At 46.8% G+C, this 26,187-nt stretch overlaps 1 protein-coding gene across 2 annotated transcripts; it reads right to left on the bottom strand.

Moving 5' to 3' along the window:
- Positions 1–744: 744 nt before the first annotated feature.
- On the bottom strand, positions 745–24,592 carry GP2 (glycoprotein 2). 2 transcript variants are annotated; one of them, XM_057529414.1, is made up of 11 exons: positions 24,511–24,592; positions 23,138–23,318; positions 20,097–20,537; positions 19,140–19,250; positions 17,722–17,939; positions 17,079–17,227; positions 15,643–15,888; positions 14,601–14,763; positions 13,542–13,626; positions 12,304–12,348; positions 8,648–8,967 (listed from the first exon to the last, which is right to left on the bottom strand). In XM_057529414.1, the coding sequence occupies exons 2-11, from the start codon at positions 23,223–23,225 to the stop codon at positions 8,909–8,911; spliced, it is 1,605 nt and encodes a 534-aa protein (XP_057385397.1). In that variant the 5' UTR covers positions 23,226–23,318; positions 24,511–24,592; the 3' UTR covers positions 8,648–8,908. The 2 variants fall into 2 exon arrangements, 1 of the variants encoding a protein (XP_057385397.1); XR_003623949.2 differs by lacking the exons at positions 8,648–8,967; positions 23,138–23,318; positions 24,511–24,592 and adding exons at positions 745–767; positions 1,652–1,720 and having other exon boundaries at positions 20,097–20,325.
- Positions 24,593–26,187: the final 1,595 nt, after the last annotated feature.

Genomic DNA, 26,187 nt, shown 5'->3' with positions numbered 1-26,187 from the left:
CCTGAAAGGGGCAACATCAACACTGAGGCCTATAGGATGAGCACTTGTCCATCCTTCACCTGGAAAGATTAACAGGCCAAGAGAATAGCACGTGCAAAGGCCCTGAGGGAGGCAAAGGTCTTGGGGTGCTCAAGGAAGTGGAGTCAATAGTCAATAGTCACTAGATACTGGAAGATAAAGAATCTTGGGATGTTAAGAAAAGCATGTCAGGGGCTTCCCTGGTGGCGCAGTGGTTATGAATCCGCCTGCCAATGCAGGAGACACGGGTTAGAGCCCTGGTCCGGGAAGATCCCACATGCTGTGGAGCAACTAAGCCCATGTGCCACAACTACTGAGCCTGCGCTCTAGAGCCTGCAAGCCACAACTACTGAAGCCCAAGTGCCACAACTACTGAAGCCTGCACGCCTAGAGCCTGTGCTCTGCAACAAGAGAAGCCATTGCAATAAGTTCATGCACTGCAACGAAGATTAGCCCTCACCGCAACTAAAGAAAGCCCGCGTGTAACAATGAAGACCCAACGCAGCCAAAAGTAAATAAATAAAAAATTTAAAAAAAAAAAAAGCATGTCATGTATAAGTGCAATCACCTTGGAAAAGTGCTTGGTAGTAACTACTATAGCTGAATATATACACTTCACCAGAGATGGGTACCTGTGCTCACCAAAAGCCAGGAAGAAGAAAGCAGCACCCTTCGCAACAGCTGAAAACTGGAAACAATCCACATGTCCTCAATAGTAGAAGTGATGAATAATTTAGGTTGTATTCTTCCTACAGAATAATGTCAGCAAGTAGGATGATCAAACTATAATTAAACACAACATGGATCAAGTTCACAAAGACAATGCTGATCAGAAGAGCCAGGCTCAAAAGACAGACATTGTATGACTCCTCTTAGATAAAGTTCAAAATCAGTTACTCTGTGGTGCTGGAAGGTGGGACAGGTGTTGCATTTGGGAGATGCCATAACTGGAGGGGCAGGAAGGCTACTATTTCTTGAGCTGGGTACTACTTACATCGGAGTGCTCACTTTGTTAAAATTTATCAAGGTGTATAAGTGAAATATGTGCGTGATATGTGTATTATACATCAATAAAATATGGTGAAAGCATTCTGTGGCTACAAAGTGACATCACCTTTTCATTACAGCTGCATTACTGTCACACACAATGCAACACAGCCACGACTATTTTGAGGCCCTATGTGCCACTTTTCCACCTCAGAAGTTCCAACTGGAGGGGACACTTGACAAGGTAAACCAGTTCCAGTGAGTCCCCAGAGAGCGAAGAAAGACCAGCACAGGAGCTGGCCCACTGGTCTCTTCAGAAGGAACTTGAAGGAATCAAGGGAGGGAGCATTTTCTCCCAGGTCATCTCCGAGTTCTGAACTGCCTCCCCCCCCACCTTGCATTTCAGGACCAGAGAGGCGCTCTCCCAGGTTCCAAGCCAACCAGAGGGTTCTGAGGCCAGTGTACCACTGGGAATGTGTCTTGAGACAGCCCCAGGTTGGATAGAGAGGGCTATGCTGGGGCCAGAACATGCGTCAGCCACAGCCTGTCAATGGCAGAGTCATAGATCATTAAGTGCAGCGGAAGAGTATCATTATCTTAATTTACAGATGGCCCAAGGGAAGTTAAGTGGCATTCTTGAACTCACGTCAGCAGAAGTCAGTCTGAAATCTGAATTTCTTGCTTCCTGGCCCAGTGCACTCTGGGTGTCAGTTTCCTTGTGGACACAAGAGAGGGTAGGATTAGATCATCTGTAAATCTCCTCTGGGTCTCCCAGTTCCAACAAGCCTTCTGAATTCCTGCTGAGTGGGAAAGAATTTCAAGGATGTCTCAGGAAAAGTGGTTTTTATACCATTCAGCTTTGTTACAGTTAACTAGTGGCTGCCAACACACACACGCACGCACTCACGCACACACAAATACACAGGCACACATGTGCACGTGTACTTGCACACACACACACACACACACACACACATACACATGTTCACATCTTGCCACAGTTCTGAGGTAGGTTTTTAGTCATCATTGCAGAGCGTTGAGGGTCATGAAGGGAGGCCTGTGTAGCATGGAAGAAAGAGCACATATTTTCAATTTAAGCAACCCTGAGTTCCAGTCTTGGAGTCTGTGACTTCCTCACTGCGCAACCTTGAGCAAGTTACCGATGTTTCTGAATCTCAGCTTCCTCCTCTGTAAAATGTGAAATTTGAAGTGCTGACCCATTTAGCGCACTAAATAAATGACGGGTATGTGCTATCTGTGTGATGATGAGTCCCTTAAATCTCCCTATGCCTCAGTTTCTTCCTCTGTTAAGTGGAAATAATAGCACCTATCTCAAAGGATTATTGTGAGGGTTAAGTTAGATAATAAATGTAAAATGTGTGGCACACTGGTTTGTACATATTAAGTGTTCATAAAGTATTAGTTCATGTCTGAGGGAGGGGGTACCCCCTTCCAGGTGCTCCTGAGAGGCCTATTTCTGGCAAACACAAAGGTTCTTTAAAACGGTCCCCTTTTGGTCCCCTCTAGGAGGTAAGAGGGCAGCTTAATACATTACCATGGGGAAATAGCCCTGGTGCTGACGATCGATGGTGATGGTAATACTGCAGTCATCATCTGTAAGGTTGCAAAGTGACTTCATGTCCTGTATCTTCTTTACTTCTCTGGCAGCTCTGCAGCTCCCATTTTTACATTTAAGGAGTGGGAACACTTGCCTGGGTAGGTTGGGACCCGGAGTCCAAGTGTTCTGCCCCTTAAAACTGTAGCTCTTCTCAATGAATTTGGAGCCAGGTTTAGGTACTGAAATAAGATATGTACAACCGGGCCCCTCTCCCTCCCTGCCAACCCAATTCACCTAATGGCAAAGTATTCTATGAAACAAAGCTAATTCCTCTCGAAGACAGGGGCTCCCAGAATCCAGCATTTTGCCTGGACTCCACAACAAACACTTTTTCTGAGACTTGCCTGTCTGAAGGTCCTTCTCTGTGATTTTTTTTTTTAACTGCCCTTTTTCTTCTTCTTTTTTTTTTTTAAATTTATTTTATTTATTTATTTATTTTTGGCTGTGTTGGGTCTTCGTTGCTGCACGAGGGCTTTCTCTAGTTGCGGCGAGTGGGGGCTACTCTTTGTTGCGGTACGCAGGCTTCTCATTGCCGTGGCTTCTCTCATTGTGGAGCACGGGCTCTAGGCACGCGGGCTTCAGTAGTTGTGGCACACGAGCTTAGTTGCTCCGCGGCATGTGGGATCTTCCCGGACCAGGGGTCGAACCCGTGTCCCCTGCACTGGCAGGCGGATTCTCAACCACTGCGCCACGCCACTGGGGAAGCCCTTCTCTGTGACTTTCTAAGATCTGATTGCTGATTGGCTGTGAAGGGGGACAGAATTCGCCACCCCAAAGTATGCGTCTTGGGCATAAGAATCATTTTGAGCTGGTTATTTTTAAGAAAAAACAGACACCGGAGAAGCTCTGAAAACTTAGTAGAAGTTACATTTTGTAAGAGACATTTACGTTTATGAGGGAAACCTCCATCTGTAAGGGTGCTGCCCTCTCTGTACCAGGAAGAGAAGGAGGACTCTAAAAGTCTATCAAAGGAGAGGCAAAGACTTAAATCTGCATAACAACAACGAAACTCTGCAAAACAACCTTACCCTTGTTTACCTGGTAACCTCCCATAACCGACCTCCTCCCCACCCAGCCCTCCCTCCCCCAATCTTCTTTTGTCTTTAGCTAGAGATGGTATTTAAGATGATGGCTTGGGCCATTTCAGGGAGTTACTCAGTTTTCCTGGGCATCTCCCATGTATACAGGAGGTAGACATGTTATTAAACTTATGTTTGTTTTTCTCCTGTTAATCTTTTATTATGGTGTGTGTGTGTGTGTATCTGGGGCGGGGGTGTGTCTCAGCCTCAACCTATAAGAGTAGAGGGAAAATTATTTTTCCACCCTTACAGCTGCTATGTGTGTTCAGTTCTGGACTTAGTCTCCCAATCTCTTACGTGCTTGGTTTTTATGGGGTCTTTTTTTGTGTGTTTTCCCCCCTGCTGTTAAGTAATAATCACTCTTCAGCCCTCTCAATTTGCTCTCCACTAATAACCTCTCTATCAGTTTCCTAAGAGCCCTCCTCAATGAGAAAAAAATACTCAGATTTCCAATCAACCTCCCCTGAAGTCACAGAAGATGGGAACTAAAGGGAAAGAAAAGCGATCCTTGCTAAGATTGACTGACACTGGGATGGAGTGCACATTTGGGGTCGAGCCCAGAATTCCTGTTCCCATTCTGAGTTGGCGCTTTCATAATTATCCAAGTGAGAAATTCTTCTTTATTTTTGATATTAAGCTCTTTCTTCCTCTCCCGGAAGATGACAGCATGATGCAGCCTGTGTCTTCATTTATCCAGCCAGTAATGTGTGAATATGGCAAAGCCCCTGTCCTTGAGGAACAAACAATCTAGGGTGGAGGATGTGGGATGAGTATAAACAGATCACTTCAGATGCAGGTAACGCACATGAGAATGAGGTTCTGTAGAGAAGGGCTCACAGAGCAGAGTGTAATCAGCTCCAGACTGGGGAGCAGGGTCAGGAAGGCTTTCCAGGAGAAATGACCCTGAAGTTAATTAGGGTCACATCCCCAGAATGGGAGGGGCCTTCCAGGCAGCAAGACCAGCACATGAAAAAAGCAGCACAGGTGAAATGGAACAGGTCAAGGAACTGAGGAAAATTCAGAGAAGCCAGAACAAGGGTATAAAGGGGATACATATAAGATCTGAGGCTGAAGAGACAGGCAGGGCTCAGACGGTGGGGACTTTGTCTGCAAGCTAGTAAGCTGATCTCATCCTATAGAAGGTAAAGAGCTGCTGAAGGGGTTTCAAGAGAGAAGTGAATTGCTTTATATGCTGACTAGCTGCAGTGTAGAGAGTGGATTGGGAGGGGTGAGACTAGAGACAGACCAGTTGGGAAGCTATTATAGAGGTATGAGAGGACGGTGACTTAGAAAAGATCAGGGTCAATGGAACTGAAGAAAAGTGGATGGATTTCATAGAGTTTTAGAAGGGAGAATCAACTGTGATGAGGAAGGAAAAGAAAAGGGTGATTTCCAGCCCTTTGTAAGAGAAAGAGGTGGAAGAAGAAGGAGGGGGTGAGGAGAGATCATGAAATGACTTGGGTTGGGTGGAATTTATCCTTTAGGGTCCTCATTCCAATTTCCTTCAGGGGACCACTTTCCCCCTGCCCCTCATGCCCAGCTGGCCACAACACGTCTTCTAGTGTCTCTTATAGGGTTAAGAATGGACGTGTGACTTCTCTTTTGGGAACCTCAGTTTCCAACTGGAAAATGAAGGGACTAAACTCTCTGGGCTGGGATACTTCCCTCTTCTCCCAGGCTGCATTGAGTTCTCCTTTCTCCCCATCTTGCCGCAGTGTCTGTGTCAGTCTTACACTGCTTGGCTTTGGCTGTATGGAGTTTGTATGCCCTGCTTTCCCAAGTCGACTCTAAGGTCCTAGAGGGCAGGGCTGCCCAGTTCTCCTCTGCAACCTCCTCTCTGCAACCTCCACCACTGCTACGAGGAGGTACCCCACGCCCCACCCCAGGACAGAGACGTCAGTGTTCCTGATACGGGTCAGGTTCCTTCTCACCGTCTCCATCATCTTTCTACTCCAGAACTTCCAGATGCTGGGTCTCGAACCTATTTTTTCTGTGACCCAGGTTGGACTTCTTGTCTCAGTGCCCAGCTGGGCAGGACTGGGGATGGAGGAGAAGAAAACTAATGAGAGAGGAGACATGGTTGGAGTCCTGGCTCCTGGGGAGTTGGATCCAGGTCCTGTGTCTTAGAGGTATGTATGCATATGTACATGTATCTATGTGTGCTTGTGTGTGTGTATAGCATAGGATGTGTTTCTGGGTTTATTTTTTTCTGTACTAAGGTGTATGTGTCTGCATCTACATGACCACGCATAAGTCAATGTGCACATTAGCATCTGTGTGTCCATTAGTGTTCATGTCTGTCTATGTGTGAGGGTCTCTGTGTAGGCAAATGTGTCCACATGTTCCCATGTGCCTGTATGCACATGAGTGGATGCATGTATATATGGTGGTACATGTGTGAATATATGAGTACCTCTGTGTGTGTGTGTGTGCTTTGTATATAAACAGAGGCAGCATAGAGTGTCCAGTCAACAGCAAATGCCCCAAATTCAGGCTACCTGGGTTTAAACCCTGAATACAGAATTTGAAAGCTATAAGCTCTTGGGCGAGTAATTCTTTAAGCCTTGGTTTACTCATCTCTAAACTGGGGGTAATAAAAGTACATATCTTCAGTACCTAATGTGAGGGTGGAATGCAGTGCATCTAGAATGATGCACAGGACATGTTAAAATGTTAGCTGTTACTAAGTTATTCATGGCAATAAATATGTAGGTGACTGAGCTTGAGGGCCCAGGTGAGGATCTCTGTGTGTGACATGTATCTTTGAGCATGTGAAGTTGACGTGTATATCTGTTGCAAGTGTATGTTGGTGTGGGTGTGAGTTCTGGGCCTGAGGGTCAGTGGGAAAGTGTGTGTGAATGTGATCTGCCTGTGCATGCCTCTGTGCATGTTTGTGTCCCACCAGCTTGTGAACGTCTCAGGGGCAGGGACTGTGTTTCCTTCATTATTTCACCCAGGCCCTTGGACCTGGGACATAATAACTACTCAGCAGATTAGTGTTGATTGAATGAACGAAGTAGACTGAATATTCAGTGGCTCTTACTCGAAGGGATGCGCATTCATAGAAAACAAAAAGCTGTAACTACCTTGATGATAGGCAGACAGATGGAGAGGGAAAGAGAGACTAGGAGCTAGATGGATAGATAGATAGATAGATAGATAGATAGATAGATAGATAGATAGATGATATATAAATATATGTTAGACAGACAGATAGACAGACAAAGGGGGTTCAGTCTAGTTAAGTGGAATCCCATGTGCTTTACACTGGAAGAGATATTAGAGGTCGTATGTTCCAGGGAATTCCAAAATTTTGCCCTTGGTAACCCTGTGGGTTATCATAGAGTTTCTTTGGGGGTTTGAGGAGGAAAGCACAGAATGGAAGAGGTAAGCCCCCTACCTGACATCAACAAGAGTCTATTTGCTTTTAATCTCTATATATTTGATGTTCATGTAGACTTGTGTTTAAAGAAATAGCTCCACTATAAATGTTGTGAATCTTGCTCTAGCCAAGCCCCTTTTTTCTACAGAAGGGAGAAGATGAGCCTCAGAGAGGGGAAAGATTAGGACCTCTGACCTCCTTTCAAGTCCAATCCTAGCATGCCACCTCCCTTGGAATATAGTAGTTATGAATCCTCTTACTGGGAAACAGAAAGCAATTCCTCTTGGGAACCTCCCTTTCAAAGAAGCCACTATCATAGTGGTCTTTTGGGAGATCTGTCCAAGGAACACCCCCATTTATCTGAGACCTGCCCCCTCAGGTCGGCCCCACTGGCTCTGTGCTAGATGAGCCCACTCGCCTGCCCTCAATGACTGGACCAGGGGAAGCATTCATACCCACAGGGAAATCAAATTCCCCGGGTGCAATTTGGATGTGGGATACCAAGATGCCAGGTGGTCTCTGTGGTCTCTGAATTAAGAAGTGATATGAAGCTGCAATGTCCATATTTAATCAAGGATGATGAATGAACAGGTAAAGCTAGTTTCACAGAGAGAGGCGGGGAAATGAAGGGAACACACAAAGATAAGCAGATGTAAAGCCTGCAAGGTTCTAGGAAGAGTGACAGGTGGAAAGACAGACAAACTTCAGTTTCTCGTGGTTCTCCTTGTGCAGTCAGGCTGTATCTTCTGTCCTTGGACTTGGTGCTCCTATATCCTTATAATTAATTCCCCTCTGGCCTGAGTCCATTGGAGTGGGTTTCTCTTTCTTGCAACCACACCATCTCTGAACAACGTGGCACTTTGGAAAGTCTCCTCCTGGCAGATGAATAGGCTCTGCCTCTGGTCGCCTAGCCCTGATCCTGTCACTTTCCCTGAGGCTGGCGTGGAGAGGCCTCATGCATAGCATTCTCTATCTGTGGCATCTTCGTGGAGTCTTTGTGAGGGTTCATTCAAGGTTTCCAGAAAGGGACTTCGCCCATCCCCCAGGCTCTGCTGCTACATCCCCATGGCAGAATTGATGCATCATTTTATACTGGGACTCCCTGCTTAACCCTTCAGAGCAAGGGCCTCACTATTTACAGCTAGAGGTGTGCTCTTGGGTGACAGCATCTCTGCACCCAAACTGAGCATTTCCTCTAGCCTCCAGGTCCCAGGGGTAGGGGTTTGTGTAGTTTTAGGCATGTCAAAGCATGTCTGCAGTGTGGTGGGGGACAGGGGAGCAATGGGCACCAGTCTTCCCCAGAACAAGGTCTCCAAAAGTGGCCCCTTTACAACATGTTCCCATGGATATTGTTGAAACCATGATGGAAATACACCAGAGGAAGCGGGGTGAAAGCAAACATTGGTCTGTTCAATTCACTGGCAGTCAGAACAGGGGGTGTTTGGGAAGACCATGGGAGGTATCTTTTTACAAGCAGTTCCCCCGTCCCTTCCCCCCATCGACACAGCCCCTCTTCCCTGAAGTTATGAACGCGTGCTACACTTGTAGCCACAGAAGCACGTCGCAAGTTTGCTTTCAGGATCCTGCTAATGAATGAGGAAGTCAAGCCAGCCCAGGTGACAGGGCACCCACCATGAGAAAAAGAGGAATACAAAGGCACTGAGAGTGTTAAACAAGGGAAAGCTCTTCTTCTTCTCCAAGCCTAGTCAGGCCTGGAGACTGTCTATGTGATTTCGAGAGAGAACCAGCAGAGCTGAAGGGTGACTGGAAGCCATCGCCAGAGGGAAGAACACGAGCTTCAAGGCCAGATGCCCAGCTGAGCTCTCAGAGCAGCCCAGCCAGGAGGACAGGCAGGAGAAGCACGGGCCAGGCCACCAAGAACACTGAAACGCAAGAGAGGACTGTCAGGTGCTGGGCTTTGGAATTCAGCAGCCAAAATGAGGTGGCATCCCTATCTTCTGTCTTACAAGGATGACAAAGACAGAGCATCCTTAATATTTATTTTGGGTTACAGCCCCTGGGAGGTGGCACAGGGCCATGTGGTAGAGGCAAAGCTGTCTCACCACCACCAAACACTTCATTTTCCTCTGGGCATGCTGGAAGGCACTTTTCCCCACCTCCTTTGCAGGTAGGTGGGACCATATGACTGAATCTGGCCAGTGGAATGTGGGTAGAAGCTGCTTCTAAGCCTGGTCCTTAAAACCTCCTACATAATTCTCCATGCTCCCTCATCCATCATCTAGGGACCAGGTGCAGAGGATCCAGGAGAGGACTTGCAGGGGACAGTAGAGTTGCCAGAAGTTGCCAGAAGCTAAGCACCTGAGTTCCTAATGACTGCAAAGGCACTGAACTGCATCCTCCAGTGATTTAGTGGGAAATAAACTGTTGTATAAAAGCACAGAAAGATGGGGATTGTTTGTTACAGCAGCTAGCATTACTTACTATGACTAATACTGAAGAGGCAGAAAGACAGGGAGGTGAAAAAGCACTACTTCTGTTGCTTGACTACTTAGCTTAGAATCCTAGCTCTGCAACTAGCTGTGCAGACCCAGGCAAGTTATTGAAGCTCTCTGCGCCTGAATTTCCCTGTATGCAAAATAGAAACATTACTAGCAGCTATTACTGCATGAGATTTTTGTAAGGCAAGTGAGTGAACTCATAGCAAGCATTTAGAACAGTGCCTGGCACGTGGTAAACACCATGTAAGTATTGATTTTGAAAATTAGACTCTAAGATCTGGGAGGTTGGAATCATATCTCTTCTAAACATTACAGTATACTCAGGGTTAAAGAAGGGCTTGGATCCTGGATCATAGCTGCCTCATATTGGAGGACCTGGAAGAGGCATGCACCGCCCCTTCCACCCAATACCAGATTATAACGGCTCTCTGTCCCCTAAATTTCGGAGTAACTTGCTGATGTCCTTAGGAGGGAGGGGGAGAAGAATATCATAATTTTCAGAAACATATTAGTATATGACAACCAGCTTATAATTATGAAACATAGGTTGATGTTCAATTAATTCTAAAACATCAAAAATGCTTGTGGGAGATAGCAAGCAATGAAACCATAGGTGCCCTCTTGTGGTACTCTGCTACCAGGTCAGAGTGATTCCCTCCATTTTCAGAAGTCCCCAGAATCCACTACCCACCAAGAAATGAGTCAATTTGGCAAAGTCTACTGGGAAGCCAGGCTGTTCCAGGCACTGTGCTAACTTGAAGGACTGGAAGAAATGAATGAGATTGAGGTCCCTGCCCTCAAGCTGCTTCTGGTCTGAGCCCTAAACCCCCCTCTCCAATGAGCACTGCTTTTCTGAGTGTTGTCTGAATGTTAGCACTGAGCATGGAGAGGACAACTTGAGATTAACTGGAAACTTTTAGACTGTTATCTAGTTGGAGATTTGAGGATGGGTAGAACTTTTTCATGTCTGGGTTCACCAGCATAGGCCATTTTGGGGGACAGTGAAATCTTAATAGCATTGCTTTCCCTTTGGACCAAAATATGTTTCTTAGATTTGTCTTCCTATTGAGCTCCAATTCATCCATCAAAAGCCCTTTCAGATGTCAACACATGCTGAAATTCTCTCCTGACCTTATCCAATACAGTTAATTACTCTTCTGTGTGCCCCTTCTGCACTATCTACTTGCTTGTGATTTATTTGCTTATATGCCTATCTCATTTTTGCAACTGGCATTCATTTTGCCTGCAGGGCTTATTCCGCTAATATTTGCACACCTGTCTCCTTTTTCTCATTTAGTTCAAATATCACCTCCTCTGAAAAATTTTCTGACCATTTATCCATTCTGATATTCATTTTCCTTCCTATCTTGGTAATAGAACCATCACACATTGGTTGGGCACATAGCCACCCAGGATAAAGACTATATTTCCCAACTCCCTTTGCAGCTAGGTGTGGCGTGTGACTAAGCACTGGCCAATGAGATGTAAGTGGAGGTATAAGGTGTCAGCTTCCAGGACTGTTCCTTAAAAGTCATTGACTTCTTCCAAGTTCCCTCAATCCTGGCCTAGATATAAAGATTGGTGCTCTGGCTGCCATCTTGGATCATGAAGGTGATGGCCACACCCTAAAGATGGTAGAGGGGTGAGATGGAAGGAGGCTGGATTCTTTTTTTTTTTAGAACCCAATCCCAATTAATATGTGTGACATGAGTAGTTCCCATCATAAGGCAGCAAAATAATTGCTAAAATTTTCACCAATTAGTGACTCAAGAGAAAGTTCCTGTTGAGGGGGGAATTCTCTGGCCAGAGCAATGATTCAGACCTTTAAGTACAGGGGAAATGGAATTGGTTAATTATTACTGCTTTATAGTAATGCCCTACTGCAGAAGGATGAGTAACTGAGGAGTTTTAATTGTTAGGGCCAAGTGAGAGAGCCGGAGGGTCTCTTTGGTAGTTAGTTAGCTTGTAAGAAGCCCTTATCTACTGCAAATAGGAGAGTAGATACAGCTGAAGAGCAAATTTGGGCTCAATATAGTTGCCAAGCTTAAAAGATGGTTGAATGCCCTGTCTAGGCAGCTTTGCTACGATGTCAGAGCTCTGGTTGGAAAAACCTGGGGACTGAGGAACATGGGATGAGATCATCTGGATAGAGGCTCCTAAGGATTGTGATTCTTCTGATAGCCCAGAGCCAATGCCCTCAGAGCCTACCTCTCTTTATTAGGAGCTAGCCTTCCCCTATCCATGAAGTGAGTCTGGATTCTTGATGACCTCATGGTGCTGCCCTGTTAGCCCTGGATTGCTTGCCTTGTGGACTTCATTTATGTGTGAGAGAAATAAACTTCTGTGTTATTTAAGGCGGTTAGTTAACCCTAACCCATACTGGTAATTTTCTATCACATCACTCTCCTCTATTTCTAAACTACGTTCTTAACTTTTTATTATCTATTTCTCAACTGGAACACAATCTCCGTGAGGGCAGGCACCTGGCCTGTATCGTTCACCATTATAACTTCAGTGCCTAGAACAAAGACTAGCACACAGTAGGTGCTCAATAAACATTTCCTGTCTAATGACTGGCTCTCCTGCTGCACTGTGAGAGCTCATCTCTAGAGCCAGTCTAGGGTCTGAATCATTTCAGGGTCCACAGTTCTTGGCACAGGGCCTGGCGCGTAGAAGAGGCTATAACTAAATATGCACTGAATTAAAAAGAGGGAGAGTTGGGAGGGAGGGCTGTGGGAAAGGCAGGAGAAAATGATGTACCTGCAGTGCTGGTGGCTCCACTCATGACACCAAGAGACGGGGCACCTGGAGACAAGAGCAGAAGGTGAGGGTTTCCAGAGTCATGCTCCACTGACTGTGGCACTGTAGCCACAGTTGCTCCAAGACCTCCTGGACCTGGCCATCACAGTCATGGACAATCCACATTGTGGAAGCATCTATTATCATGCATATGAAACTTAATCCTCCTGCCAGATTTGTGAGGAAACCGTTCTCATCCCCATTTGACAGATGTGAAGACTGAGGCTCAGCAATGTCTGCCAGTAAGTGGAAGAGCTTGGATTTGAACCTCAGTCTGTCTGATTGCAAAGTGGAAGTTCCTGGCACCTCCTCCCCCCTCCCCTAGCTACCCTGTGACAACACATGAGGCAATAAAAGGACAGGACAATTCCAGGCAGAGCCTTCTTCAGGAGACAGCCTGTTTGCTCATCTGGAGAATGGAAGTGGTAATAGTGCTTACGTCCTTAGACTGTTGAGAACATTTCATGTGATAATGCATATAAATGTGTTTGGTATGGTGCCAGGCACAAAGTATTATTATTACTGTTACTATTATTACTGTTATTAATGTTACTGCATCCTAATTTCTCTAGGACAAAAAGAAATGTTTTCATTTTTTTGGATTTCTTGATTCTGCCATTCCAGTGCGAATAAAAACCATGACTAACTACCACAGGTACTGCTAACCCGTGGGATGGAGAGATGAAAATTTGAGGAGTACTTGGAAAGCTTCTCCTATGTCATGCCCCAGAACACTGTAACTGGATTTTGAGAAGCACAGTCATTCCCCAGAAAACAAAGTTGGTTCAGGACTTAGACTGAGTTATGGGGACCTGGCAGGAGGGAAAAGGCAAAGGACACACGCTTTGGAATCAGACCGAGCTGGGTTCAGTGCTAGCTCCAACTGCTCATGAGGGGGTGATCTTGGGTGAGTCAATCTCTCTGAGCTTCAGTTTCTCACCTGTAAAATGGATGCATCTGGGGAGGATTAAGTGAGTCAGTGCATGCTGAGAGCTTAGCCTGATCTCTAGCGCACAGCACATGTGGCAGAAGCAATTATCATTACCCAAAGCATCTCCTGGAAAGATGCATTCACCAGTGAGGGGCACTGAGGAAGCAGAAAAAGCCCTGGGTCATTAGGTTGGTGACCCCAGGCATCTGCAGTTAACTGTCAGCATTTGGCCAGCTGGTGTTATCACCAGGACGTGGCCACTTCTTACCTCTGCGAGTGATGGGTCCCAGATCTAAAACACGGGCTGGGTCAATAGCCACTCCTTCACTGCGGAGTTGACTTCTCGAGCAAGACTGTGGGGATGGAGAAGTCTCATTATGACAAAATGTGAAGGCACGTTCCTCTCCAGGCTACTCCTGCGATGGGCAGCTCCGGCCCGAGAGTGGAGCCTCACGCACTATATGATCCTAACGCTGATGTTTGTTTTTCTCAATCTAGAGAATTCTCACTGTCATGTCAAGTGAACCTGGGTTTGAATCTCTTCTCCTCTCTTTTAGTTGTTTAATTTGGGACAAATGACTATACCTGTCTACTCTTATTAAATAGTATCTTCTTGGTTGTGAAGGTTAAAAGGAAGTATGTCTGCAACACACAGGCACATAGTAAGCACTCAAGAAATGCCAACTCTTAGCAGGCAGTGCTAAATCTGGGTTAAGAGCGTGGGCACTGTAGTTACACCTCAGCCAGGGCATACCCCAGCTCTGATACTTTCTAGCTGTGTGGCCCTTGGGCAAGGGACCTCTCTGAGCTCAGTTTCCTCATCTGTACAGTGGGGTTGCTAAAAGAATCTACTTAAAGGGCTGCTGTGAGAATTAAATTAGATAAGGCATATAAACGTTTTAGTACAGTGCCTGACACAGAGTAAGCACTAAAAATAGTCAACTATTATTAAAATCATTTAAAATGTCCTGGGCCAAGGAAACCTAGAGGACAGGCTCTTTCGTCTGATATACTTCCTGGGGACACAAGGATTGCTTACATGTGGGCTTTTGGAGGCTTAAAGTACATCCATTCATCCTTCTTTTTTCCCTCTCTTCCTCTATTTCTCCTTCCCTCCGTTCCATCCATCCACCCATCCATCCATCTTTCCATCTCTTCATCCATCTAACTTTCTTTCCCTATCTCCCTTCCTCCCTTCCTTCCTCCTTTCCTCTCTCCTTTCCTCCCTCCCTTCTTTCAATCCATCCATAATTCCAATAAGTATATATGGAGGTACCAGGCCCCATGTCAGGCACTGAATAGTTGTTCAGTCCAAAGAGATACTCACCGGCTGGCACTGTTCTTTAAGAGAATCGCAGAGAGAAATCTCACAGTGCAGGAAAACTAGGTCATAATTTCCAGCAAACATGAACATCTGAACTGAGAACCGGCTTTCCGATGACACCCCATTCTCTTCCACGTAGATAGTAGAATCACGTTTATTTGGGCAGCTGGGAGGTGACAGGGGCAGGGATTTAACTTCTAGAGCAACTTAGGGGGCCTGAGGCCCTTGGCTGCATCTTTAATTTGTATCCAGTATAAAAACAGCATCGGAGAGAAGAGCCTCCCCACCTCCCGCCAAGTGTTTTCTCCAACCTATAACATAGACTTTTATTCCTCCAGGTTTCCTCCACAATGTTACCCATAAGCCCACACGGTTTAAGTTTTGGGGGGCACAGTCCCTGGAACGAGACAGACTGATTTCAAATTCCAACCCAACCCACTTTCTAGCTAAGCAATCGTGATCCAATTACTTTACTGAACCTCACTTTTCTTATCTGTAAAGTAGAGACAGGAGTATGCACTTCCTAGGGTTGATGTGAGCATTTAATGAGATAATCCTTATATTCTGTTTAGCACAGTGCTTGGTATACAGCTAAACTCTATGATAAATATTAGCCAGTATTATTACCACGGTTTGAATCATGATCTATAGATATGCATTTCCCTTTGTTTTTGCTAGTTAACAATATTCAGTAATATTTTGTCCCATAACACGCTATTTTCATGTTGTTCAGTTAGTGTTAACATCTGTATAAAAGTCCCCTGTTTTTGAAATATGAACCTATTGCCAACATTATGAAAGACACTGAAATGAAAAATAATTGGCATTTCTTTACCCTGCCCACCTATTTTCTGTTAATCCTTTAACACTACAATTTCAGGAGTGATATTTCTGGGTCACAGGGTATGGTCATGATATGTAATACCGAATTATTTTCCAAAAGAGGCAAGCCAATCTACCCAACTGCCAGGCAGGGATGAGGTGATCATTCTTCTCCACCCCAAACCTCATTTAGGCCAAAAGATAACCCCAGATTGTCCGGTACCTGTTTTTGATGATGAAATATCTCACAGGGTCATTCATGTCTCCAGTGGGCGTGGCATAGCAGTTCCTCAACACCAGGTTAAATCGGGATGTGTCCCCTCTCTCCAAGACGGCGCCCACATAGAGCATGGATTCAACAGACAGCACGACTGCAGCCCCTTCATAAGGAGATGTGTAGTTCTGGTCTTGGAAGAGGGCCATCCTGACAGTGAACTCTCCCTCCCCGTCCACACTGATGTTCAGGGAACTGAGAACAGAGAAACCACAAGAATGGAAACTTCAGGTTTTGCCCAGTGAGAACAAAATCAATCAAGTCCCACACCTGTGTCGGGTTATGAAGGCAGAGGCACATGTTCGATTCCTAAATGAACTATTCGATCACTTACTTAAATCAAGCATTTGCTACCTTCTAGGCACTAAACTTGACAAACACATGAGTCTGGCTCCAGGATTCCTACAAATTCTCCCTGCATCAGACAGCAGACATACCTCCTTCGCTCAAAGAACACCTCCGTCTTCTAACCTGTAGAATAGGGCTTGGGACCAGTTCTGTGGGCTCACAGTTTTTGGCAGCAGACCTCTTCCCTCCACCCTATAGTCTTCAATGAAACACCAGTTTTAACAAGATAAATAAAATGGCTTTAATATTTATTTTTTATGAACCTTGGGCCCCAACACATTACAGACTGAAACCTAGAAACTGAACCAGAAGATTTCTAATCATAACCCTGCCATTCTGTGAGCCCAGGAGGCAATAAGGGAATGGGAAGGGCATCTTGGGTTTCTGATACCCCCAGAAGGTCCCCCAGCAAGTCTAGGAATGCTGAGGAATTCCTTCAACAGGGCCCATTCCAGGCACAGCGATACAGCAGTGAACAAAAGACAAAAGCCCCTGCCCAAACTGAATTCCATCCAAATTTCTATTTGGTTCTATTTCTCCTGAGTTATGGGCGCTGTTTATCCAATCAAAGCTCATCTGGCTTAAATCCCACATTTGCAGGGAAGCCTTCCTGCCCCCAACTGTCCTCCCCAACCAAGATTAGGTCAGGGACCCTTGCTCCCTGATCCCACAGCACTCCGAGCCTACCCCACACTGCGTGCACCTCACTTGTAAATAATTTTTGATATAGTTAGTTGTTTAATGCCTTTCTTCCTCAAGACAAATGAAATCGTTGTGCATTTTTGTTCCTTAGCGTATTTAATTAACACTGTTTCATGTCGTTGTATTGTTTCATAGTAATAATCTTTAATATCCACAAAATATTCTATGCCTGCCTTGTTCATGCTGAACATTCCTCATGCATAATCAACAAATATTTGTGGAATGAATGAGCGAATGAACGGAAGCTCCTGAAGGAGGTGGGCGGATTCTGTGGTCATCATAAGATGTCGTGAACTTCAGGGTTATGGGTCAAAGGGTAAGGGTCAGTGCCATACCTTACAATGGGCTGCAGGGCAGTTTGGAGGCTGACTTTCATGTCCAGCGGGTAGGCACACTGGAAGTTGATGCTGAGGATGATGTCTCTGATGATGAAATCGTTGACCAAGGAGAGGGTATTTTTGTAGATGGCATGGGTTTGGTTTCTCTTCGGCATAAAAACAAGACCACATGTATGTTTATGTGGATGAGGGTACAAGTGTATCTGGGATTCAGGTCTGTGTGACTCCAGAGTTGATGCTTTCGGTCAAGCTGACACCCTGCCCTCTGACCTCAAGGAGGCAATGGGCCTCCTCCCGCAGTGGCACTGCCACTTTATGGGAAGGGGACTGAGGACCCCAGATCAAAAACTAGAACAATAGATTGTTGACCCTTGGGAACAGTCAGGAATCACCATGCCTGGTCCTCTGTGAACCTTTCCCACCTCATCCCTAAGTGAAATAATCATAATCATAGCTTACCTTTACTGAGCTTAGGCATCAAACCTATTCTCAGCTCCCTCCTGGACAAACATGTGTAAGCTCACATACCTCTAGAGGCCCATGGAGGCTAAGTGACTTGTCCAAGAGCTCCCAGTTACTGAGACAGGCCCCACCAGCCCAGCTCCCGCACTCTGGCAGCAGTGGGGTAAACACCACTCACCTCCAGAATGTTTCCGCAGGCACCAGCCTGGGTGGGGCTGGTCACCAATATCCAGTTCTTCCCTTCTCTTTGCATCATGCTGCTGCAGTTCCGGTTCCGGTCCTGAAGGTAGGCATGGACCTCGTCCCCGAAACCCAGGCCTCCCAGCAGACACTTGTCCAGGGACACTTTGATCTCCTTGGCCCCACAGTCCAGCTGGGGCTGCAAACTGTGCACATCTGGAAAGTTGGGAGAGGAAGGTAGGTAGAGTGGACAGGGGTCTGGAAGTAGTGGGCAGAGCTCACACTGTCTGCCCTTTGGCAAAGCCACCTTGCCCACCGGGAGGCTGGGGAGACTGGAGGGGGCCTGGGAGCCACGTGGGATTCACACCCAGGCTTGTGGTAGGCGAGGTTGGCAAAGATGCCCCTGGTCCAAGATTTCCAAGCATTTTGTGTGCAGGCTTGGTGAAGGTTCTCGTGTCTGGTTCCTACTGAGCCCCAGAGCAGGTCGCCCCAAAATATGCCTAATGGTACATTGATTATTTTGAATTAAAGTTACTTAAGGTACAGCTAATGCAAGAGTGACACTCTGACCCTCCTCTCTGTCTCCCTGAAGGCAGGAAATAAGTCTCCCCTGTGAAAGGTGCCCTCCCTGCATCTGGAGGTAGAAGGACACCCTTGTCACCAGAGATGGGGAACTCGGTCTCCCTCTTCTCCCTCTGCTTAGAACACCCTCTCCTCTACAGGGCCTGCAAGTGTGCTCACAGGGAAGCAGGCTTGTGCCCAAAGCAAGAGTCAGAGGCCCTTGTTAGAGTCTCGGAGGGAAGGAGATCGTCTCAGTGGGAAGCTCATCCAATCCCCACCCAGGGCTTAGGGCGCATCTGTGGCATGTCTACCCATGGGTCACCCGACGGTGTTTGCTTACCTACTGGGATGAGAAGAACATCACTTCCAGAGCCTGCCCATTTGGACTGCTCTGATTGAATTCTCATAAAAACCCTGCATTGTGGGTATTTTTTATTATTAGCTCATCCCCATTTTACAGATGAGGACATTAAGGCTCAGAGAGTGTAGGCGGCTTGTCCCAGGCCCCAGGCCCCACCTGGCCAATCCAGAAGTGGCTCAGGAGTCTGCCCCTGTTCCTCATGTATAGACTCTGCAGATATTTGAACACAACTTCCACACCTGCAGAGTTCTCATCCTCAGTACCTTTGTCCCTCGTGGGTCAAGCCCACTCATTCCTGAGGCCCTGGTCCAGTGGCTGACCTGAAAATGTGCTCCATCCCTGCCCCCCATCCTTGCAAACTCACTGGCTTTGTGCACTCTCATCCCCTGACCTCGGCTCCATCCCTACTGCCTCTGGTCCACACCTTGTCCAGACCCTCTGAAGTTCCCTCCCTCCTGCCCTGCCCACCAGGCCAGCCCAATCCCAGCGCTCACCAGAGATATTGAGGTCCTGTCTGCAGAAGCAGTCCCAGGTGTCGTTGACGAAGCGACACTCCTCATTGGGGCGGCAGGTCCTCTCACAGTTGTCCACCGTGGTGGTGGGGTCTGGGGTAATGTGCAGAGGAAGAGGATCAAGATGCAGAGCAGGGTGGAGCTGAGGCCACCAAGGCCAACCTTGTCATTCTACAGGGCACGGAAGACTTGTGCCACGCTTGGTGGAAGGGTCAAGCCTCAAACTAGAATTTCCGGACTCCTAATCCAGGGAGGTGAGAACCTCGGAGGTGCCATCCTAGTGCTTTTACTACAAGGCAGCCGCTGTTCCCAGTACTTTCCATGCATTAGCTCGTGCATTTCACGTGGGGACCACATGGGGGTGGGGGTAGCATAGCAGTTAAGCATTTGGATCGTGGAGCTGGGGTGCTAGGTTCAAATCTGGCTCTGCCACAATTCCAGCTCTGTGATGTTGGGAGAACTGCTGAACGTCTCTGTGCCCCAGACCCCTCATCTGCACTAACAGTATAGTGCGTGTCTCATCAAGTTGATGGGAGGACTAAAGGAATTAATGGTTTAAAGTGTTTAGAACAGGGGCAGGGGCACTGTAATGCATGCTATGGTGCTGTTATTTTTGCCATCGTCCGTTTTTTTCAGATCAGAAAACCAAAACTCAGAGAGTTAAACTGCCCAAGTGAAATCTAAATCTCAATGAGTCTGAGTTCTTAATACGATGCCACACACGTGGATAGATGTATCAGGAGATTTCACCTTCAAATCCGAATCTCTGGCTTTACTTGAAATGCTGGAAGGTCTGGCAGCCCTTGGGCAACATTCCCAACATTCTGGGCAATAACTGACAGGCACTGAGTCGAGGCTGTTCTGCTCAGTCTCCTCCTGACCCGCTCCACTCGCTCTACCGACCCTGGGCACTTCACCGGGTAGCCCTGCTCCCCTCACCTGTGCAATATCTCAGATTACACTGCGGGGTGCCCTCCAACCGGTACACGTGGTACTGGCCCGGGCAGGCCTTCACCAGCACCTCCGTCTTCCAGAGGCAGCAGTTGTCACTCCAATGGGCACAGGCGGTACGGCTGACGATGCCCTGCCCGAGGGTGGGGTGGGCGCCATTCAGCCACATGGGAGCAGCCGTCTGGCAGCGGTACACGGGGACGCAGTCCTCCGCCATCCTCACTCCTCCATCTCCCACAAATCGGTACCAGCCGTGCTTGTCACCGTCACAGCTCTCGGCTTGTCCCGCATTCTCTGTGCTTCGGGAGGGTTCATCCAGTAGGGTGTAATTCTGGCAGGGGTCAAAACAGAGCTGGGCCTCTGGGGTGCCAGGGGCTCCACACTCCAAGTCCTGCTCATAGGAACTGGCACTGGTGGGGTTTCTGTAACCTGGAGAGTAACAGTACGCTTAGGTTTACAGAGAAACCCCAGAACCTACAGGGTTTTTATCCCCGACACGCTTTGTTTTGGAAATGCTAGGGGCCCCAGTGAGGACAAGCGGCACGTGATCCATTCATTGAACATCAGCCTTCATCACCCTGGGGTCAGAATAATAATGAGGCCTTTGTGTGGTATATTACAGGCATTAAGAACATCAGGGTCATTAAAATGAATAAAGTAGAAATGAAACTTGTCAGAGCCCATTCCATTCCCAGAAGTAACCATAAATTTGTTGTACAGTCTTTAGACCCTTTCTATGCATATGTTTAAAATAGTTTTTTTTTAAATAAAAATGGGTTTAATGCTGTAGAGCTTGTTTTTTTCCACTTGCATCTTTCTTTCTTTCTTTCTTTCTTTCTTTCTTTCTTTCTTTCTTTCCTTCTTTCAACATCTTTATTGGAGTATAATTGCTTTACAATGGTGTGTTAGTTTCTGCTGTATAACAAAGTGAATCAGCTATCCGTATACATATATCCCCATATCCCCTTCCTCTTGCATCTCCCTCCCACCCTCCCTATCCCATCCCTCTAGGTGGTCACAAAGCACCAAGCTGATCTCCCTGTGCTATGCAGCTGCTTCCCATTAGCTATCTATTTTACATTTGGTAGTGTATATATGTCCATTTCCACTTGCATTTTTTACTTAATATATCATAGACATTTGTCCATTATCAGTAGATGAAGATCTAACACAAGGTTTCTCAACCTCAGCACTGTTGATGTTTGGGCTGGATAATTCTGTGTTGGGGGCTGTCCTGGGCACCGTAGGATGTTTAGCAGCGGCCCTGAGCTTTTCTTACTAGATGCCAGGAGTACTCCTCCCCGAAGCTGTCTCCAGACATTGCCAATTGTCCCCTGAGAAGCAAAATTACCCCCCACTGGTCTAACAGGACCATTTCTTTTTTTTTTTTTTTTTTTTTTTTTAGGTTTTTGTTCTCTTTATTGTTTGCTAAGCAATTTCAGATATTACCAGATTCCCAGCTGTGACTGAATTTAACAGGACCATTTCTGATTGCTGATCTCATGGCTTGTAACAGATTCAGGGACTGTGGTGCGTGAAGAGGCAGACAAGTAAAGCAGCGGTGGGGTGGGGGGCGGAGGAAGCCACAGGCTGCTCAGTCTGGGTTTAAGCCCAGCTCTGTGCCTGCTGACTGGGTGACCTTGGCAGATGGTTTAACTCCCCTGAGACTCTTCTGCAAAACAACACCTGTGAGCTAATGGCGCCCAAACTTCATCCATTCCCACGCCTCAGGTCATGACGTTTGCCACACGTGTGTCCACCTGTCCTATTATTTATTTCATGTGTTTCTTTCAATGACTCTCTTTATAAATTCGTTTCATCCTAAGGAATAATATCTGTGATACCATAGGTATGATGTACTAGTTATTTTGTTTAATACCCATGAAGAAAACTATATATAGCTATCAAAAAAAATTTTTTTTTGCTGCACCCCTCAACATGCAGGATCTTAGTTCCCTGACCAGGGATCGAACCCATGCCTCCTGCAGTGGAAGCTCAGAATTTTAATTACTGGATCACCAGGGAAGTTCCCCAAAAATTCTTTAAGAATTTCTGCACCCTCGCAGTCATTTTGGGATATGCATGCCCCATTTGGGAAAATAAAGCTTTAAAGGATTGTTGGCTGGTTAAATGAGATAGTAGGTGCAAAATGCCATGCACAGCACCTGGGGCCTAGTAGTTTAAGCTAGTTCTCTCCTCTAGTTCTGATATGTTGAACAGTGTGAGTGCCTTAATGATGAATTAAGTATATCCTACCAGGATCACAACACATTCCTTTTTTTTTTCCCCTGATGCACAAGCTACTTGATGGGTGACTGTGTGCCCAGCACCGATGCACTGATTGCTAGGGCTCTGTCCATCCCCACAAAGCTCGGATCACATTAGAGGGAATTTTTAGAAAAGAGATTTTCGAGCCTTGCTTATGCACATGCTTGTTTTAAGGAAAGGAGTCCCTGCACTTGTTATTCTTGGATTATTTCCTGCACACACTGTATTTTCCCAAGGGAGGCCATGAGCTGAGTCCCTCTAGCCCCCTCCACAGGTGACACGGGCAGAAATTTTCACCCTTGTGTTGAGCCTGAGAACCCTTCCTACAAGCATCTAAGATGCCCAATCCATGGATCTTTGGAAGGACCACAGAGAGATCACTAAGCCTAGTCCTTTCATTTTACAGATGAGCAAACTTGTTCGGAAGAAGGAGAGGCGCTGGCCAAAACAAGGCACAGAGTGACTGGGTGATTCATGTCCTCATGAACCCCGGGCTCTCTGATCGCCCCCATATCCGGGCACGGGAAGTTATGTTAACTGGCTCCCACTGTCCTTGAGGGGGAGTTTCTGATTTGGCTCTTTGAGAGACTGTGACTGGATTCCAGCTTCTCTCATCTTGTTTCCCTCGACTTTTGGCTTCTGAGCCTTTGCTTTAGTCATGCCCCTCTCCTCACTGACCCTGAAGCACCTTCTCTGCACTTCCCTGCTCACTCTCCGGGTATTGCAGGGCATCTGAGATGCCAGGTGAGCAGAGCACTCACCTTGCTGCTCTGTAGATGCCAGGGTCAGAATGCAGGAGGCCAGGGCCAGCCACAGGACAGGAGCCATCCTTTCCATGAGCTGAGACATGCGCTCACTCAGTGGCCCGCAGATTATCCATGCAGCGGGGGGCGGTGCGGGAGGAAGAGACCCAGATACGATCAAGGAGACAGAGGTTGTTCCCTTGGGTGCATGCAAGGGTAAGAAGGGAACTCACGTCAGTTAGCACGTGTACTAAGCCCCTTGCATACCTTAGCTCATTTAAGGTACCGAACCACCCTCAGGGAAGGTATTATTATTCCTCCCATTTTACAGATGAAGAAGCTGCGACTCAGAGTAAATTAATTCCAGAAATATTCATTGAGCCCCTCCTATGTGTAAGCACTGTGCTGGAAGTGAAATAGCTTGCTTAGGCCCACATTCTTAAAGATGGGCCGATGGCTTCCTTCACGAAGGGCTGTATTGCTTTAAAGCGGGTGTGACTTGAAGAAAGGAGGTGGTATAACAGGAGCAGGAGACTTGCCAAGTGGGTGAGATTGACAGCAAGAGAACCAAAGGCAAGCTTAGAGCCAGCCAGGACTGCAGAATGTCCTAGAAGGTCTCAGGGTAGTTCCTACTCAGGTCAAGGTAGTGGCTCTTGGAGACTGGATGGAGGGGGGCGGGTGACGGTACTATGAATACCTACAGACAAAAGTCACGGCTTCCCTTTCTCAGTTCTGTGCATCAGGCACTGTGCTAAGAGAGCCCGAAGTGTCCTCTACGTGTGTAGATGCCTGTGAGGGTGAGACCATGTCAGATTGAGCCCAGGGCTTGCTCCTTGCACAGTGTCTGACGCACAAGAGTTGCTCAATAGGGGTTTGAGGGATGAATGAATAATAAACGGGGAGGGAGTGGATAGAAACAAAGAGCTGTGAAGAGCCTATCAGCACTCAAATAAATAACACTTCCTCTTCTGGGAAACTCTCCTCAAATGGAAAAATCTCTGGATAACTTCGTACAGCCTCTGGAAGACTTCAGTTGAAGATAGAGGTCTGTTTCTGGAAGGGATAGCGTGAATATGTTATGAGAGAGCGCCCGGGACTGGTAATTCTTAGAGATAAAATCCCAAGTAGAGGCCTGTCTTCTCGGTGGGGTGTCCAGGGACAACGGTGAGGGGGCATCTTTAGGCCTGGAGCAGCCAGCAGGTGCCTGGAGTCATGGCTGAACTGGACATAGAGTGATAACTGGAGCCCTGGACAAGGGCCGGGGTCCAAACTCCTTGCTGGGTTCTGAAAGCTTCCAGAAACAAACAGCCCTAGCAATCCCAGTGAGTCAAGGATTGGGGGAGGCCCCCAGGATCAGGAGAAAGACTGCTGGGGCTTGAAGCAGGACTTACCTGGAGGTGAGAACACAGAGCATTCCTCCTCCTCCTCTGGCCATGGGAATCCAAGCCTGCCGTGGACTGTCCTTTTATTGCAGTTTCCCACCCATGTGGCTCTCCACGATTGGTGCAGAGGTGTGACTGGAGTTAGCCTGCCAGGCATACACTGGGCTGGTTGGGTGCAGGTAAGATAAGCAATTTACCACAAAGGATGGTGAAGGAAGGCCCCTTTGTTCTCCCGCCATCCCCCTGCATGTAAACCCTTTCAGCAGTCCCTCCTTCATGCAAATGCTGCTCTATAAACAAGAGCAGTAGGTACTGAATGCTGAACACACTGGGCACCGCTGAGTGCTTTGCACCCATTACTTCTCACATTTAATCCTCACCATAAACCAATGAAGCTGGTACCATATTTATTACCAGAAACCAAACGCTAATCAAAAGGAAGGACTTGGATATTAAAGGATTAATATCCAAAGGGAAGTGGAGAGAAATCAAACACACACACTTGTTTGCGCAACAGATTTCCAATTGTACCTTGTGTTCCTAGCTAATCACCTTAAAGCACTTCTGCTTTTGTGTCGATGCCACTCAGCTTGAAGTCAGTTAGAGCAAGGGACTAAGTAAGGAAGGGGGGGATGGGTATTTCTGATTTTTGGCCCACAGAATCTACCCAACTTCAGATGCTCAATGCTGAGGAGTCTGGGAAGGGCCAATCTGGGGATGTGTGAATCACCGACTAGCAAAGGATAGCCCATGCCCTTGAACAAAATAAGCATCAGAAGAGCCTTTGGTATGTGGGTTACCCTAGAGATTGGAAGGTATAAAACTGAGAGGAAGCTGAAGATCTTGGACTTTTAAATTCCAGGCTTGGACCTGGCTTTTGTGGCAAGGTAGATATTACAGAATTAACAAACGAGTCAAAGCTTTAGCAGAATAAATGGCCATTGCCTTTCCTGTGTTACTCTGGGACTCTTTAAGGAGCCAAGGCTACAGGGGCAGGGAGCATGGGTGTCTTGGCATTGGTAACACCTTCCAGGAAAACCTCAACATGGACAAGGAAGAGATGGTACAAGCCACCTTCTCTACTCCTAGTGCATTTGGAGAAGAATCCCCTAAATGTGAAACATAACAACTGCAAATGCTGGATTCAGAAATTCATCTGAGCCCACAAAATAGCCCACTGATCCATTCATTTTGGCCAGGTACCCACCCTAGTCTCCCCTATGGCCACTCTCAACCTTCTCCATCCTTTTAAACAGTCTTTGCAGCCATCACTACTCACTTACTCTCTCCACTTCCTCCATTCTCAGCAGGTGTCTTGCATTCTACCTCAAGAAAATTTAAGTCATCACACTTGACCTCACTCAACTTTGTGTCTCCTTCCCCTAGAAACATATAAATATCTACCCCCATTTTCTAGTTCCTCCGCAACTTCTGATAAGGTGATCTTTCTTCTTTTCAAAGTCAGTTCCTCCATCCCTCTCTGACTTCTCCATTTCAGTCTGAGGCATATGGCTAAGACTGCCCTGCTAAGGTCACCTCTTAGGCAAGTCCCGTGGGCATTTTTTCTGGCCTCTTGTCAATGGATTTTTCGCTGCTTTCTTCAGGCGCTCTGTATCTCCTTGACTCCCCTGTACCAATTGTTTTCTTGATTCTCCCCTACGTCTCTGGATACTCGTGCTCTATCAT

The sequence above is a fragment of the Balaenoptera acutorostrata genome, chromosome 15 (genome assembly GCF_949987535.1).
Source record: "Balaenoptera acutorostrata chromosome 15, mBalAcu1.1, whole genome shotgun sequence".
In the NCBI taxonomy this organism is placed as follows: Eukaryota; Metazoa; Chordata; class Mammalia; order Artiodactyla; family Balaenopteridae; genus Balaenoptera; species Balaenoptera acutorostrata.
Note: the sequence above shows the minus strand (reverse complement) of the source record. Positions and strands in the feature narration are given on the sequence as shown.

Excerpts from the sequence above, each read along its gene's own strand:
- GP2 (XM_057529414.1), bottom strand. The coding sequence starts at position 23,225 with ATGTCTCAGCTCATGGAAAGGATGGCTCCTGTCCTGTGGCTGGCCCTG. Across the intron at positions 20,538-23,137 it reads GGCATCTACAGAGCAGCAAG|GTTACAGAAACCCCACCAGT; the intron begins GTGAGTGCTCTG and ends GTTACTCTCCAG. Across the intron at positions 14,764-15,642 it reads TATTTCATCATCAAAAACAG|CTGCCCAAATAAACGTGATT; the intron begins GTACCGGACAAT and ends GTCACCTCCCAG.